This window comes from Lygodium microphyllum, chromosome 16, assembly GCF_053477565.2.
Source record: "Lygodium microphyllum isolate KBCC chromosome 16, Lygodium_microphyllum_v1.1.10, whole genome shotgun sequence".
NCBI classification, from domain to species: Eukaryota; Viridiplantae; Streptophyta; class Polypodiopsida; order Schizaeales; family Lygodiaceae; genus Lygodium; species Lygodium microphyllum.
In genome coordinates, this window is record NC_141150.1 from 18504933 (window position 1) to 18522438 (window position 17506).

At 42.2% G+C, this 17506-nt stretch overlaps 2 protein-coding genes across 8 annotated transcripts in view; one reads left to right on the top strand and one right to left on the bottom strand.

Moving 5' to 3' along the window:
• LOC148022581 (uncharacterized) overlaps positions 1-17506 on the bottom strand; it is a 55462-nt gene that overhangs the window by 10219 nt on the left and 27737 nt on the right. The gene's annotated exons all lie outside the window — the stretch shown is intronic.
• LOC148022582 (uncharacterized) lies at positions 8836-9873 on the top strand. The gene has a single exon (XM_087695235.1). The coding sequence runs from the start codon at positions 8836-8838 to the stop codon at positions 9871-9873; it is 1038 nt and encodes a 345-aa protein (XP_087551361.1).

A 17506-nucleotide genomic window follows, 5' to 3' on the forward strand; every position in this document is an offset into this window, starting at 1 on the left:
ATCAATTGAAGGATGCAAATCTTGATTTTGATTATAAGCTCAAAGCTATTTTCTTGATCATGACACTGCCAAACTCCTGGAAAACACTTATGGTTTCTTTGAGCAACAATCCTAGCCTCGCATATGATGGTGTGAGAGGATCTATTCTCAATGAAGAGATTAGACGAAAATTCAACGGGGAAGGTAGTAGTTCAGCATACAATGTCAAAGGCTGAGCTAATAACAACAAAGAAGCAAAAGTAAGGGTAGAGGGAAAGAAAAGCAGCAAGATGTCACATGTTATTAGTGTAGTCGTAAAGGTCACAAGAAGCCTGATTGTAGGTACTTTAAGAAGGAACACGTAAGAAAGAAGAACGCAACAAACAAGAAGAAGAAAGAGGACAAGGCTGATGCATCTAAGGCTTCAAAGGACAAAGAGAAGGTCAATGTGACCTCCAATGCTATCATTGAAGAACTATCTGATGGAGATGATGATGTACTTTGTGCTATTTGTGATGCCCTTGCACTTCATGTTCAAGACATGCACATTACCAAAGCAAATGTTATTGATGTATTACTGGCAATCAATGATGGACTGACACTGACATGAATAGTAGACTCTGGTGCTTCATTTCATGTGACTCCATGCTTGAAGTGCTTTGATACCTTTGATTCAGCCAACTATGGCAAGGTTTACCTTGGTAATAATCATGCTTCCAGTATTGATGGGATTGGCACCGTACATTTGTCTTTGGACAATGGTCAAGAGCTTGTGCTCAAAGATGTCAGATATGTACCTGGCATCAAGAAAAGTTTGCTATCTATGGGATAGATGGATCTGCACGATTACACGACAATGTTTGGTGGTGGTTTATGGAAACTTAAGAAGGGCTCTATGCTTGTTGTAAAGGGCTGCAAAAAGAGCACACTCTATTGCTTACATGCAAAGCCTTACCTAGAAAATTTCTTGCTATTTCTAAAATTGGCTCTCATTTAGAGCTTTTTAGCATAAGAGATTGGGTCATATGAGCCAAAAAGAACTTGAAGTTCTTACCTCTTTGAAAAGACTTGATGCTAAGGGCTCAAAGCTCGACTTTTGAAATGATAGTCAATTTGGTAAGCAAGTGAGAAATTTTTATTATTCTAGTGTCTCCCACAAACAAAATGTTTGGATTTGGTGCATTCTGATGTGTATAGTATGCCTATGAAATCTATGGGAGGTGCTGCATATTTTGTTTCATTCATTGATGATTGTTCCAAAAAGATTTGGGTGTATTTGTTGAAAAAGAAAAGTGATGTATTCGTTGCATTTAAGTCATTTCATGCATTTGTGATCACTCAAACAGAGAAAAAGCTGAAATGTCTCAAAACAAATAATGGGGATGAGTTCACATCTGCTGAATTTAAGTCCTTTTGAGATTTCCATGGTATCAAAAGGGAGCTTACAGCTTCATACAACCCTTCTTCGAATGGTGTGGCAAAAAGATATAACAAGACATTTGTGTGAGAGAGTGCAGTGCATGCTGTCCACTGCTAATCTCCCTCATGAGTTCTGGGGAGAGGCATTAAAACCGTGGTATGCATTTGCAACCCTTCTCCTAACAAGTCCTTAGAGATGGCATCCCTGAGGAGGTTTGGTCTGGCAAACCGGCCTCATATGACCATCTACGTGTCTTCGGTTGTGATGCATTCGTACATGTCACGAATGAATTGAGAAGTAAGCTTGATGCTAAGTCCACCAAGGGTACCTTTATGGGCTATGGTGATGAAGGTGAAATGGGCTATAGGGTATGGTTATCTCAGTCCAAGAAAATTGTACACAGTCGAGATGTAGTGTTTAATGAGGCAAAGTTGCTGAAAAATGCTTTGGCCAATGATGAAGACTCTAAGAGAGTCAATTTTCAGCATGTACAACCACCCACTATGTCAAAAAAGGAGCCTCATGATGCTTTACCACAAGCTGAAATTCACGATCAGCCGGTTAACTTTGAGCTAAAAGAAGTTGACAGCAAAGAGATGCTCATGAAGGTGCTGTGTTGGACAGCAAGATGTAGGTGCTGGTCCACAAGATGAAGGTGCTGAACAGCATGAACAGCATGCTGAACATGGTTTGCAGCAGCCAGAAAATGCTGAAATTTATCTACCTCCTAATGAGAGCCAATGCCAAAGAATGTAGATCATTGGGTACGCAAGTCTACTTGCTATTCAAGGATGCTAGCCGCTTTGTTAAACACTACAATGAGTACTAATGCACCACATTGTCCACTCGCAAGGACAAAATGGAGCTCACACCTATTATTGCCCGCCAACCTTTTGAAAAGTGGACCGTACATTTCATGGGACCAATCAACCAAGTTTCTTAGTACTCAAAGGCTCAATACATCATTGTAGCAACCAACTACATGACTAAATGAGTAGAAGCACGAACACCCCATAACAACATACGAACCACTGCTAGGCTTCTTTAGTAACAAGTCGTCTCATGATTTGGATGCCCCACAAAAATAGTCAACGTGATCGAGGGACATAGTTCCTAAATGAGATAATCCATCACCTTCTCTTCATGTTCCTCATCATCCATTGGAAATCTAGCCCATATTATCCTCAAGCCAATGGCCAAATAGAAGCTACCAACAAATTCCTCATTAGTGTCTTGACCAAGACAGTTTTGGTTTCATGCTATGACTGGGATGAAAAGTTCATGGCATCTCTCTAGGCATGGGCAGCCACTAAGATTTGCTCTTTGCATTATGTTATGCTGTCAAATGAGGGTGAGCCTCTTACTTACAAAGAGGCAAAGTCATGTAAATTCAACAGTAAGTGGGAGCTTGCAAAGCAAGAAGAAATAAAATCTTTGCATGCAAATGATACTTGGCATATTATGCCTCTACCCAAAGAAAGGAAAGCTCTTCCAAATAAGTGGGTGCATAAGGTAAAAATGGTTGATTGGAAACCCAAGTACAAGGCAAGATTAGTTGCCAAAGGTTATAGACAGAAGGAAGGTATTGACTTCCAAGAGGTCTTCTCTCATGTTGTGAAGATGACCACTCTAGGTGTGCTATTTGCTCTCACTATAGTGCTTTACTTGGAGCTGTACCAGTTGGATGTGAAGATAGCTTTTCTGCATGGTGATATAGATGAAGAGATCTACATGAAACAGCTTGAGGGCTTTGTAGTTCTTGACAAGGAGCAGTTGGTATGCAAATTGAAAGGCAGCCTGTATGGACTAAAGCAAGCACCACAACAATGGTACAAGAAGTTTGATAATTTTATGCTCTCTCATGGGTTTAATCGCAGCAATGCAAACCACTATTTGTACACAAAGAAGAATACTGATGGCAGCCCTATTATACGTGTTCTCTATGTAGATGATATGTTGCTAGCTGGGAAGACAAAAACTAGTCTTGATAATCTCAAGGATCAGCTGAAATCAGCCTTCTCTATGAAGGATTTGGAAAATGCAAAGCATATTTTGGGCATGAGGATCAGCAGAGATAGAAAGCAGAAATTGTTGTTTTTATCATAAGAAAAGTATGTTGAAAAGGTACGTGACAAATTTAACATGGCTGAAGCTAAGTCTCTTGGAGTCCCTTTGCCTTACGTTAAACTTAGCAAAGCCAACAACCCAAAGGATGAGATGGAAGCCAATGCAATGGAGCTCCTTATGCATCAGGTTGTGGCTCTCTTATATATGCTATGGTTGCTATTCGTCCAAATATTGCTCATGCAATGGGAGTTGTCAGTCGCTATACGTCTAATCTTGGCAAAGCACATTGGAGGTTGTCAAGTATATCTTCAGATATCATAGGGGTACACAAAGAAAGTGTATACGCTATGGACAGGGTGCATTGAGTTTGCAGGGATATTGTGATGCAGGCATGGCAAGTGACTTGGATACTCGCAAGTCCACTAGCAAGTATGTCTTTACAATTGCAGGAGGAGCAGTTTCTTGGTGCTCCAAATTGCAGAAAACCATAGCGCAGAGTACTACTAAAGCTTAATATATTTCAGCTACTGAAGCTTCCATGGAAGCTATTCGGTTGAACAGACTTGCTGAAGATTTCAGCCTGTCTATGAGTACTCCAATGTTGGGATGTGATAGCCAGAGTGTTGTGTATCTGGCTAAGAATGCCATGTTTCATTCGCACACCAAACATATTGATGTGCGGTACCACTTTGTCAAATAGATTCTGGAAGATGGTCTGGTCACACTGACCAAGATGAAAACACAAGATAACCTTGCAGACGTTCTCACTAAAAGTCTTGGCAAGGCTCAACATGAGCATTGCATACGACTAGTGGGAGTTGGTTAAAAGTTCACTTTGGACTTTTAAGTGGAAGGTTGTTGGGTGTAAAGGCCCTTTGTTCACTTCCTGTGTATTACACATGTATTATTTATTTGTACATGTGCATGCATCCTTGTGGGTAAACCCATAAACCCTAAAGTATAAATACATTATTTAATCTTTGTGTACCAACACATTGTTGGTACACACAAAAACGTGGAGTCTGCACACACACACACAAACACGGGGGCTGACTTTGATATCCCTCTACAGGGGCCACTTCACCAGTTTCCAACCACTACTCCTATATTGAAGTTGGAGGCTCTCATCACCTGCATATTACACTTTCGGGAGAACCACACTATATAGATCGCTCTTTCACCGTAGCTACCCTTTCCTACCATGGGGGAGGAGAATCATTGTATATCTGGAAAGGTCCCATGGGTCATAATTTGGCCTTCCGTGGATGATAATAAACTACTCTTCTCTCTCTCTCTCTCTCTCTCTCTCTCTCTCTCTCTCTCTCTCTCTCTCTCTCTCTCTTTTCATGGAGAATATTGAATTCAGTAGCAATATTTACATCAGACCATTAAGTCAGCTAAGAAAAACAAACACAAATGAAAGGCTACCAAGACTCTGACACACAAATATCACATGGAAAGGACAGCTGGTGTGGAGTGAACAATATCCAGCCAGGGAGTAGCAATGTCAAGAAGAACCAAATCAGCTAAAACCATAGAGAAGATCTACCATAACACTAAACCATGAACACGGGCCACATGACCATGGATGCACGAGGCTGAATAAAAAATAAAGGCATTCCGAGTACGTCAAATATGCCACTGAGCTATCCATCTAAGGAAATGAAAGAGGCAGGAATAATTTGAATGCAAAAAAGACATAGAAGTCATCTTTCCTATAATCCACGAAGGAGTCGCCGAGGACAACACACAAGAAACAAAACTCCAAATCTGTCGTGCAACAAGGCAAGAGATAGAGAGATGAAGCAATGTCTCATCACATGAAGTGCAAAATACACAACGACCACTAGAGATCTTGCAAGCTCGCAACATGTCCCCAATTAGAAGACCCCCAATAAGCAAACTCCACATGAACACTTTGCCCTGATAAGGAACCTTAGACTTCTAAGGTTGGATGAATCTTTCCTACCACTTCTTTTTGCTATCCCGAATATGTCATAATTTATTAGTCTTTCTAGTGACTCATCTCTTGGGCTCAACCATCTGATGATATATCTAATTAGCTGATCTTCTCTCTCTCTCTCTCTCTCTCTCTCTCTCTCTCTCTCTCTCTCTCTCTCTCTCTCTCTCTCTCTCTCTCTCTCTCTCTCTCTCTCTCCTGCACTTCACGCCTGCACATTGCTTTATGTTTTGCAGATGTCATTCTCTCTTCCGCCTTCATCAAGCGTGCATATAGTTACCCTCTATGGACAGCTCCAGCAAATGAAGTTTGAACGCATGCAATTTGCCCTTCCAAAGGCTCATCCTTGGAGCATTTACGAATCAAGAAAACTGGGGATCCTTTGCCAATTCAACAAAAAGATTTTTTGTTGTACGCATTCGATCCTTGAAGCTATCATCGAATTGTTCAAACCCTTACTGGTCATCAACCTCTTTGTGCATTGAAATGCCAACATTTGGGTCATTTTTCACATTTTCAACTTGCTGTCCATGCTGAGAACCATGCCCAACATCGTTCACCACGTGGCTGACCAAGGAGTGATGCATCCTCTCCACTTGATCCCATATCACCATGTGGAGACATGCTAGCTGTAATTCATTGCTGAGAACAATTTCAACATTAATGCAATAGTCTAAAGCTGCAATCACGTGTCGATTTGATGGCATCCCGGCACTATAACCAAGAAACCAGCCTTCCTTCCATGGATGGGTGGTAATTCACTAATTACAACTTAGTTGCAGCAGCAGCATTTATTACAAAACTAAGAAATGCAAATTAACTCACAATCTTGGACATTGGACACCCTGTTGGCCCCAAAATTGGCACCTGTTTCGGTATTTCTTTAACTTAATTGAAGAAGAAGTTGATGTACAATGGGATTTTCCCAATCCCTTTTGATATTCCAACTCCCCTTGCTGCCCAAAATGACCAACAAGTCTTCAATCTGATTTGCCCCTTGATTCGAGCAGTCAATTGGCCTTCACCCGCTTTGATGAGATGGAAAATGCCCTAAATTCATTGAATTTGACTGAAAACTGCTTTAGCCTTGTTGAATCCAAGCCTTGGAGCTCAATATCTTGCACACTTCCCAAGGCTGCTGCTAAACCTTAGTTTCTACTGCAAATTAGGGTTTACAGCAAAGAAATCTGAAATTTCTCATTCTCTAGTAATCTCAATGTTGTAATCTTCGAAGCAAGGTTGTAGAAAGGCTAGGAGATGAGAGAGAATATAGAGGAGAGAGAAAATTCAAACTTTCTTCGCAAAGAACTGAAGAGAATCAATCATTTACTGTTGCTACCCTATCTCAATAGCCTATAGATGTTGTCGCTGGTTGCAGATTGGTCTCCTCCGTCAGAAGTGAATGCAACAATGGAAGCATTAACATGTGCTGTAATAAACTGTTGAACACAAGACAAAAGAGAAAGGAACACTGAAGAACACATTACATATGAGAACTCAGATGTATGCTTGGGAAATGGAATCCATATATCCAACACGAGACAATTGCATACAACAACGAGTCACTAGCTGTGGGGCACTGACACTGGCTCCTCTCCTCAACAGAAGATCCACAAGTGTGATGATGAGTGACTCAATGACCGAGGAGGAAGAGCCTGAATAAATAGGACAAAAATATGTTCTCAATATGATCTGGTTGGCCAGCATTTAATGCAGGTCGACCAACAATAAATGCTAGATATTACCAAAATGAAGACCATTAAAAATGCCTAAAATATCTTAAATAATGCCCAGCCCTAAAGCATGCACAAACTCACACATGAGCTAATATATCTACTAACATTCTCCTACCCCTAGCTACCTTAGAAGGTCCACCAATGGCTGTAGATCAAACCAACAGCATCCCCTCCCTCCATAGCAACAAGGGACTCTCGTCCCAGGCCCCTAGAACACTAGAACACTGTCTCAAAACGGGACGCAAAGGTGGAACAAGGGACGTCCCCGTTCAGATTGGTCACAAGGGGACCGCCGTCCCCACATCCCCAAGACGTCTTACTTCTCAGGGACGGGACTGTCGGGAGACGGACAATCACCGTTCCCCGCTCCTCACGCAACTCCCACCCGCCTGACTCACAATCGCGCATCTCCCGCTCCGACACCTGCTCCAACTCCCCCCCACAACCCGCCTTACCTGCTTCAGCTTCCAACTCCTACCCCCCTCGCAGCACACCTTATTGCCCGCCGTGCATCCCGCCTTACTACCCGCCCCACAACCCTTCTTCGTCTTCTTCTTCTTTCTCTGGTCTCCTCCTCCATCTCCTCTTCTTCATTATCATCATCATCATCTTCTATTTCTTCTTGCTCCTTGTAATTTGGGCTCCTAGCCTCCCTACATCGGGCACCTGGGTCCCGCAGTGAGCAACTAAGCAACCAACATGGCTTCTTCACGACCGGCTCGTCAGGTCAGAGGGAGAGACAAATGCTTCGACACATGGTCATGGTGGAATGAGGTAAATGTTGAACGCCCATCAAGTGGAGGCAGATCACGCCCTTGGTCATGCAAGCTGCATCCATACCGGCGTACGAGTGGCACAAATAAAGTAAGGGCTCATTTACTGCATGAGCCAAGATTGAAAGTGCAATTTTGTCCCAATGCCACGTCGGAGAAGAGAAGGGAGCTTCTAGATCGTGCAGCTGGACAAAAGGCTCTATTTGCATCGAGGCGTGCACGAATGGCAGTCGATTCAGCTATACTTGCAGCAACGGCAGCAGCAGCAACTGATAGGCCTAGAGCTTCATCTACAATAGTGAGTGTGGCATCCACACCACATGGAGTCACTGGATTGCGTCCATATTCACCATCAGTGCCTTCGTCCTAGATGCCAGCTTACTCTCGAGGGAAGTTGGGACCTAATAAAAAAAGAGGAGACAGATTCAACAATGGCTCGTTTCTTCAGACACGACCATATTGCCTTTCATATAGTCAAGTTTTGAGTCTTGACAAATTGATATGCTCGAATCTTTACTATTTACATTTTTTTTCCTTAAATAATATAATTTTTAAATTTATAACTTCGTTATAACTTATATAATATAAACTTATAACTTGTTCTAAAATTATGTCATCATGATAATTATTGTGTTTATTATTTTATGTCCCTAGGTCGGAGTACTTTAGAGCCATGTTTAAGAAGGTTGGAGAGTATTGGCCTAACTATATGCTCTTCTCTTTTGAGACTTTACGCACCACCTTGCTCGATAAGGAAAAGCATGTTATGGAGCAAGCTATAGTAAACATAAAGAGAGATTGGGAGAAAAATGGTGTCACACTTATCACTGATGAGTGGAGTGACACGAGAAAGAGGTCTATCCATGGCATTGTAGCTTATTCTCAAGGAGAGATTATTTTATGTCATCCCATGATGCTTCAGGGACTGCGAAGTCCGCAGATCAACTTGCAGCAAAGTGGATCTCTGCCATTCAGATTGTCATGCTACATTTGGTGGTTGGTTTTGTGGCTGATGGTGAGTCCACAAATAGGGCAACAGGTGCCATTGTTCAGGGAGTGTATAAGCATATCACATTTTCTTATTGCATGGCGCATTGCTTGAATAACCTTTTGAAGAATATTGGTGAGTTATCATGGATCCATCCTGTGATACATGATGCAAATCCAATGGTTACTTTTATTTTAAATCACCAATACCTTCGCTATGAGTTTACAAAAAGATCAAAAAAGATGTTGAAGTATTCAGACACACGGTTTGCCTACAACTTTTTGATGTTGGGACGCCTCAGAGAATGTATGGGTGCAGTGAGACAGTTGTTTGTCAGTGATAAGTTTAGTACTTCTTTATTGGCAGTCACTCCTGTGGGCATAACATACAGAGGAAATGCAAAGAGCAATGAATTTTGGGATAATGTAAAAAATTTTGATGCAATGGTTGTGCCTATTGTACAATTGTTGAGACTCATTGATGGTATGCAGCCATGTATTGGCAAAGTGTACGAGACAATGGATAGGATGATTGAAAAGTTAAAAGATTTAGTGTCTGATGCTGAGCAATATAAGGAGATACATGATTTAAGTATTGAGAGGTGTAATGCATATAGCTCGCCTCTGCATTCAGCTGCATTCGCTTTGGACCTTGAGTTTCAGGGTAAGGATCAAGAAAATGATGCTGAGGTCAATCTCCATTGGAGGCAAATTCTTGAGCGCATGGTGCATGATGTTGACACTAGGCGCAAAATTCGAGATCAGCTTGCTCTCTATAGGAAAGCAAGAAACTCTTATGGTTATGCAGATGCTCTACATTACCGATGCAGGGTTGGGGCACCTTTGTGGTGGCAGGATTTTGGATCAAATGGGCCAGAGTTCATTTTGTATGTTGGTTCTAGGTTTATGGCTGGTTATAGCTTGGTATCCAATTATCAGCTGCCTATATGATGTCATGACCTATTGCCACATAGCACAGCTTGTAGATGCTCATTTTGTTGCAGATGATGATAATTTCCTTTAGATCTGTTCTCCTTCAACATTTGTTTTTAATTTCTATCTTTCAAGTTTGAAGTTTGAACTCTTTTGTAATACATTGATTGTTAAAGTTTATCCATACGGTTTGTATTGTTAGCAGATATCAGTCAGCTCATGGTGTGAGTCTGTGTTAGAGGCTGGGCATTTTATGCAGTATTTTATGGCACATTTTAGTGGCCATTTATGATGTATTATTTAGCATTTGTTGCTGGCCGACCAGCATTAAATGCTGGCCGACCTGCATTTTATGCTCCCCACTTTTGTGGCTATTTATTGGGCTCCTCCTCCACAGTCTTCAGTGCTTCAGCCATCAGTGGAGATCCTTCTGGGAGAGAGGAGCCGGTGCTGAGGAGCCCACGCAGCCAGTGACTCACCGTTGTATGCTGCTGTCTCGTGTTCGATATGGATTCCATTTCCCGAGCATACATCTGAGTTCTCATCTGTCTACTGTGTTCATTCTTTCTTTCTTTCTTCTGTCTTGTGTTTCAGCATTTATTTCAGCATATTCTTTACGCTTCCATTGCTGCACCACTTCTGAAATGGTATCAGATTTCAGGCTGCAACCTATTTGTGCTGTGTTTTCTTGCTGTTTTCAGGATTTACACCCTTCTTGCTGATCAGGCGGCTGTCCTTCCTGCTGGCGACTGCTGATTTGCTGCTGGCGACAGTGTTTCAGCATTTGCGTTTTGCGTTTTTCTGGACAGATTTGCGTTTACTGCTGTTCCACTCTTTGCTGCCCGTGTTTTCTTCATCAACCTGCTGGCAACAGTCTTTAGCCCCTGTTTCTTCAGTTTGCAGCCTGTGTTTTGCTGTTTACAGCATTATTTTTGCCTGTTTTTCTGATTATTCAGGCCGTTTTTGCTGTTTTTGGCAGTTTTTGACTGATTTTTCCACTTTGTGCAGCAGCTTTTGGCTTATTTTGGTCAGCCTTTGGGTTATATTGCATGTGAACTCACTATTTTTGGTGTTTTTGGTTGCGTTTTGGCTGTGCTCACTCTCCCAACGACCTTCTTTTCTTCTACTTCTCTTTTTATCCTCTCCATATGGCTCCTCCGTGTACTTTCTACAAGCTCCCCCCGGAGTTTGATGGAGTGGCCAATGCTTTGCGGGCGCAGACATCATCGACTCCTGTCAGTTTTACACATATGACCTCGATGCTTCTTGAGCATGAGGCATCCTTGAGATTACAGGGGCGGCTTCCGGCACATTATGGAGGTGAGGCTTATGTAGCTTTAGAGAGGGGTGACGGGAAGAAGAAGTCGAAGGCCCAGTGTTACCACTGTGGCAAGAAGGGACATTTGCGGAAGGACTGCAAGAAGTTAGCGGCTTCCAGGAAGAAGGAGCAGAAGACGAAGCGGGATGCTGACTCTACCGATGAGTCCTCTCCTTCATCAGACTCCGACTCCGATCCTCCGACCAAAGGGAAGTCCAAGGCACGGAAGGGATCCTCTTCTTCGGATCGCGGGAAGGGCTTGGTGGCCCCTTCCTCGGCTGCTTTCTAGTGGTGGTGATGCGGTCATCCCTCACGACTCCTCGGTGCCAAAGAGGGAGTGTGAGCGGGTGTTGGTGGGGCTGCAGTGCCTCATCTATATTTTGATGCAGGTGCACAGGTTCCAGAGAGGGATGTCCCTGACGCATCGAGGGTATCTGGCAGTGAAATCCTAGAGACTGGTGTTGATTTCTGGGTTCATGATGAGCTGTTCTTCTGGACAGAGAGCGAGAGGCTTTCGTCTGGAGCTCACATGAGAGGACACTTTGGTGGTTTGGCCAAAGGCGAGAACTCCATGGTCACATGTTCAGAGACATGTTTGGCAGATTGGCTTTGTATGTCCTGAGTGACATAGGTGACATTACACAGAGAGCTGCTATGAGTCTTCTCTATTTTCAGGTGTTGTTGGTATGATCGACATCGACATCAGATACTCTCCGAGGCATCTTGGTGGTGGGCTGGCCACTCACCGCTTGGACATCCATGGTTCTTCTGGTGTTTCTTTGTTGTGTAGTTTATGATTCTCCATCATTGTACTATTTCATTGTATCCGATCACACATGATCTGAGAGAGGGTGTTAGCAGATATCAGTCAGCTCATGGTGTGAGTCTGTGTTAGAGGCTGGGCATTTTATGCAGTATTTTATGGCACATTATGGAGGTGAGGCTTATGTAGCTTTAGAGAGGGGTGACGGGAAGAAGAAGTCGAAGGCCCAGTGTTACCACTATGGCAAGAAGGGACATTTGCGGAAGGACTGCAAGAAGTTAGCGGCTTCCAGGAAGAAGGAGCAGAAGACGAAGCGGGATGCTGGCTCTACCGATGAGTCCTCTCCTTCATCAGACTCCGACTCCGATCCTCCGACCAAGGGGAAGTCCAAGGCGCGGAAGGGGTCCTCTTCTTCGGATCGCGGGAAGGGCTTGGTGGCCCCTTCCTCGGCTGCTTTCTAGTGGTGGTGATGCGGTCATCCCTCACGACTCCTCGGTGCCAAAGAGGGAGTGTGAGCGGGTGTTGGTGGGGCTACAGTGCCTCATCTATATTTTGATACAGGTGCACAAGTTCCAGAGAGGGATGTCCCTGACGCATCGACGGTATCTGGCAGTGAAATCCTAGAGACTGGTGTTGTAATACATTGATTGTTAAAGTTTATCCATACGGTTTGTATTTGTCATTTGCTCATCTCATGTTCGTTATGCGATATGATGATAAAATTCAATGAAAAATGATGTTTTTAAAGCTCAAATTGTGCTTGTTTATACACTTCATTGCAGTGGAGTCCAATGTGATGAGCTGAAAACTGTTTTATATGTGAAAATGCATTTTTTTAATATACCATTCCCCTCCCCGTCCCTGTTCCCTAGTTTTGGCCAACCCCCGTCCCCGACCCCATTCACGTCCCCCATTCCTTGTTTCTATACCTCCCTCTCTCTTACAGGCTGAATGCACTAAAATGCCTCGCCAAACTCTGAAGACGTTTTTCAATCTTAAATGGGCATTTTTGATAAGTTGCAATCTTTCCAAATAGTTTTTTCAGCATTATCCATAATTAAATATTAATTTTTAATCTTTAAATACTGAAAATTAATCTAATAATTATTTCAATGCCCAAAAAAATAATTTGACTCATTAATCATTAAATTGACTAGGCACCTTCCATTCCCAAGTATCTTTGCACCATCTTTGATTATCAAATTGAACGTAGGTACCATTAAATGTCACTTATCTAGTGTCACAACCAATTGGCACCAGATACCACCAAGTACATATGCAACATAAATTATAGCAACTTTTGCCTTTGATATATCATGATTTCCTCGGATCTCAAGTTCGTAAATCTACTCTAACCCAAGTTACACCTCACATCTGCAACATTTACTTAACCAAGTGATTAAAAATTACCCACATGTTAAGTGAGGTTTCAAAAATACATGTCATGACACCAAACCACATGGTATAAGAGAAATAGAATATGGATAAGAACCAAGATTGAGGGGGTAGATGAAGTAGAAGAGGTATTGGGATAAATGGTGAGATAAGACTCGAGATGGAAATTAGATTCTAAAAGATATAGATTTGAATGAAAGATGAATAATGAACTAAAAACTAAAACTTAAATATTGAATCTTGATTTTTAAGATTATCTCAATAATAGCTTCTCGGATACGTACGTATATAAAAGTCCCCCATTGTTATTTATACTCTTTACCCCACATTTACGGCCCGCAAGAAAAATATGTCCAGAGGTGAAGAAACAAGAATGTTGATGGTATCTCGTTTCTTCTTCTCACTCCATCCATCAAAAAGTATGGTGCAACCATACTTTGCCCATCCAACATACATGAGCTCGAGAGATTTGTTGATTCTCTTCCTCTCCTTGTCGGGCTTCTTGGTCCACATGTCGTTGTAGGTGATGTCGTACCACCCCTCACATGGACCAATCACGGCAATGGCTTTGATCATTTTTTTCCACCTATTCACTCGAAGCAAATGAAATGGGAGATTGCACTCAATGATAGTACATGCAATCTCTATCTCTCCATTCTTTTACCTCTCTTTGAGGAAAGATAAAGGACCGGAAATACCACCTGTAGCTTCTTATAGCAACGCTTGCCTGCATGGCTTTTTGCTTCCAACAGTGGTGTCGAAGTACAAGGCCGTTGAGGCACATGGACTAGGATTAGGAGTTTCAAAAGTGCCACATCCAAGTCAATAGTGACCACCTCTAGTGACCACCTCCTCTTGAGCCTTTACCATGCTCAATGACGCATGACCACTTTGATTGGAGAGGAAAGAGTGCCTCATGATTTCGTCCTTGCCCATCCAACATACATGAGCTCGAGGAATTTTTTGATTCTCCTCCTCTCCTTGTCGAGCTTCTTGGTCCACATGTCGTTGTAGGTGACGCCGTACCACCCCTCACATGGACCAATCACGGCAATGGCTTTGACTATTCTTTTCCACCTATTCACTAGAAGCAAATGAAATGGGAGATTGCACTCAATGATAGTACGTGCAATCTCTATCTCTCCATTCTTTTACCTCTCTTTGAGGAAAGATAAAGGACCGAAAATGCCACCGATAGCTTCTTATAGCAACGCTTGTCTACATGGCTTTTTGCTTCCAACAGTGGTGGCGAAGCACAATTCTTTTACCTCTCTTTGAGGAAAGATAAAGGACCGAAAATGCCACCAATAGCTTCTTATAGCGACGCTTGTCTACATGGCTTTTTGCTTCCAACAGTGGTGGCGAAGCACAAGGCCGTTGAGGCACATGGACTAGGATTAGGAGTTTCAATAGTACCACATCCATGTCAATAGTGACCACCTCCTCTTGAGCCTTTGCCATGCTCAATGACACATGACCACTTTGGATGGAGAGGAAAGAGTACCTCATGATTTTGTCAACTATGGATTGGGGGATTTGAGAACATGGGCTGCATTGATCACCCACCTTGGTCAAATGGATGATGAGCCTTGTTACACTACTTGTCATGGTCTTCCCACAAAACTTGCAAGTCCAACGTAGCAATTTGACTTGCTTGTAGTCTTTTCAAGATTTGTGGTGTAGAGATGAAAAGCTTTCATGGAAAGGCCTAGGCATTGTGGAAAGGAATGAGAAGAAAGGGAAAGAGAGAGAGAGAGAGAGAGAGAGATTTGGAGAAGGGAGAGGGAGAAGAAGAGAGAGAATGTAATATGGATAAATGAAACTTGAAAGTGAGAGAGAGAGAGAGATAGGTATTAGAGAGAGGAGAGAGAGAGAGAGAGAGAGAGAGAGGATATAAGGAAAAGGGATAAGAAGAGGAAGAGAAAGGGATAGGGATAGATATGGATAGAGAAACTTAGAAGATATGAGGGAAAGGGAGAGAAAAAGAGAGGAGAGAGGAAGTAGGGTGATTGAAGAAGATATAAGCTTGAAAAGATTGAAGAAGATGAGTAAACCGATTTGTGTGGTGAGATAGGGGAGAGGGGGCTGCTCTTTTATAAGGATTGAGGTGAGGGAGAGGAGAAGAGGAAGGAGTCTGATTCATGAAGGAGAAAGAAGTACGAAAGAAAAAATGAAGTTCAAACTTCAAACAGTCCCAAAAAACAAGCAAAAAGAGCCAACAATCGGATTCTACATGCAACCAATGGTCATCTTTTTCAAACTATTCGAACACAGGAATCTTGATGGTACTATACAGTACGGCCATATGAAACGGTATCGTGCGGAACGTCGGTAAGTAGGAATAATCAAGGATGACAGTGGGATGCCCATAATATGCTACAAGACTTTCTTCACACTAGCAATGACCTCCAAGTGGACTAGGGCAACACGAGGATGAAGGTTGGTTAGTAGGAAAAATCAAGGATGACAATGGGATACCCACAATATGCTACAAGAGGATTTTGTTAGCAAACAACCTAAATCTAAGTCAAACAAAGACTTTGGGAGCTCCATCACTATCTCAATCTGACATTTATTATTGTGTGTCCATCTTTTCCATTTCAAGCACATTGGGTGAAGATTAGGGTTTCTTCTTCAAACACCAAGCAATCCATGTCTCCAACACAAGAAGTACCAATGCAAGCATACATGTTAGCCCTTAACTAAAATACAAAACCTAGCATATAAGTACCAAAAAGAGATCAAAACTTGCATGTAAGTTTCATAGTGGGATGCTTTGGTGCTAAACAAAATAAAAATAAAAAGAAGCTCAAGTAAACTGGTAAGTAATAAAGTAAAGAAATTTGCGGATGCAGCAAAAGACAAATGAAATAAAGTCAAATAAATTTTTAAAAAATCCTAAAACGAAGTAGGCTAAGGCTAAATTGACCTATGGGCTTTACTCATTAGCCTAATAAACTAAAACTACTAAGTAATGCTAGACTAGCCTAGAGCACCCTAAGAGACTAGAAGATGCTAGCCTGAGTATTCGTACCCAATGAAACTTGTGGCAAGGTGGGAAAGTGATCTTAAGTGGGGTGCATCTAGAGAACCTGAAATGGTGGCAAAAAGTACCGATGGTGAGAAATCTATTATAGGGACCGAGAAGATGCTAGACTAGCCTAGAAACTTATCGCAAGGTGGAAAAGTGATCTTAAGTGGGGTGCATCTAGAGAATCTAAAATGGTGGCTAAAAGTTGTTAAAATGTCGGATCTAGAGCATGGCAGGAGCTATGGAGGTTGGAAGATGAAGACTAAATTCATGTTGACATGGACAATGAGTAGACAACTGTTACACAAGTGAATTAGGTTCCAAGATAAAAGCTTGGACTCATAAAGACAATCTTGTGTATTGGACTAACAATGACACTAACTGAAAGAGGAAAACATCATGATATTGTATTCATCATTGTAAAAGTGATAATCAAGTACAATGCTTTACAAAAGTTGGGTTGTTACACTCTCTTCACTGTGCATATGGGATTCAGGATATCTCTTCCTAGAGCATACATCATTTGTCTATTTCTCAATAACCCCCTCAAATGATGAGTCCCTACACTTGCTAGCTTTTGCATCCCCTCCCCCCCCCCCCCCCTACATGGTGACATGGCCCAGGAGACTAGCTCGTAGGCAGCCTAATCAAGTTAAAGCTTGAAACTTTACATCTTTGGCAAGGGTTTTTACAAAGCAAATCCTCTAAGGGAAAAATAGAGATCCACTATGGAAAAAACATATTAAAGATACAGTGAAAATTCTTTAGAACAATCTATCAGAGTTGTTGATGGTAGCGGAAGCATCTTCTTCTTCATTCATGAATTGATTTTGGTGGTGATCATTCGGCATTTTCTGTGCTCTTTTCTTGTGGAAACATTCACTGGCTATATGGCCAGTCTTGCCACAATAATGACATATAATCCGATCCTTGTTGTTGTTGGTGTTGAGTCCTCGACCATGACCTCTTGCTCCATAAGTGCCCTTGGTGTACAAGAGACTGTTGTTGGTGGTGTGTTCCTTTGCAACCTTGCTTTTAACTTTGCTTTCTCCATCAAGTAGTGAGTGCTCAATATCTTTAAGTGAGAGACTTGGAACATCACTTAGGGTGGACACAAGATTCTCATATGGATCCTTACTTACAC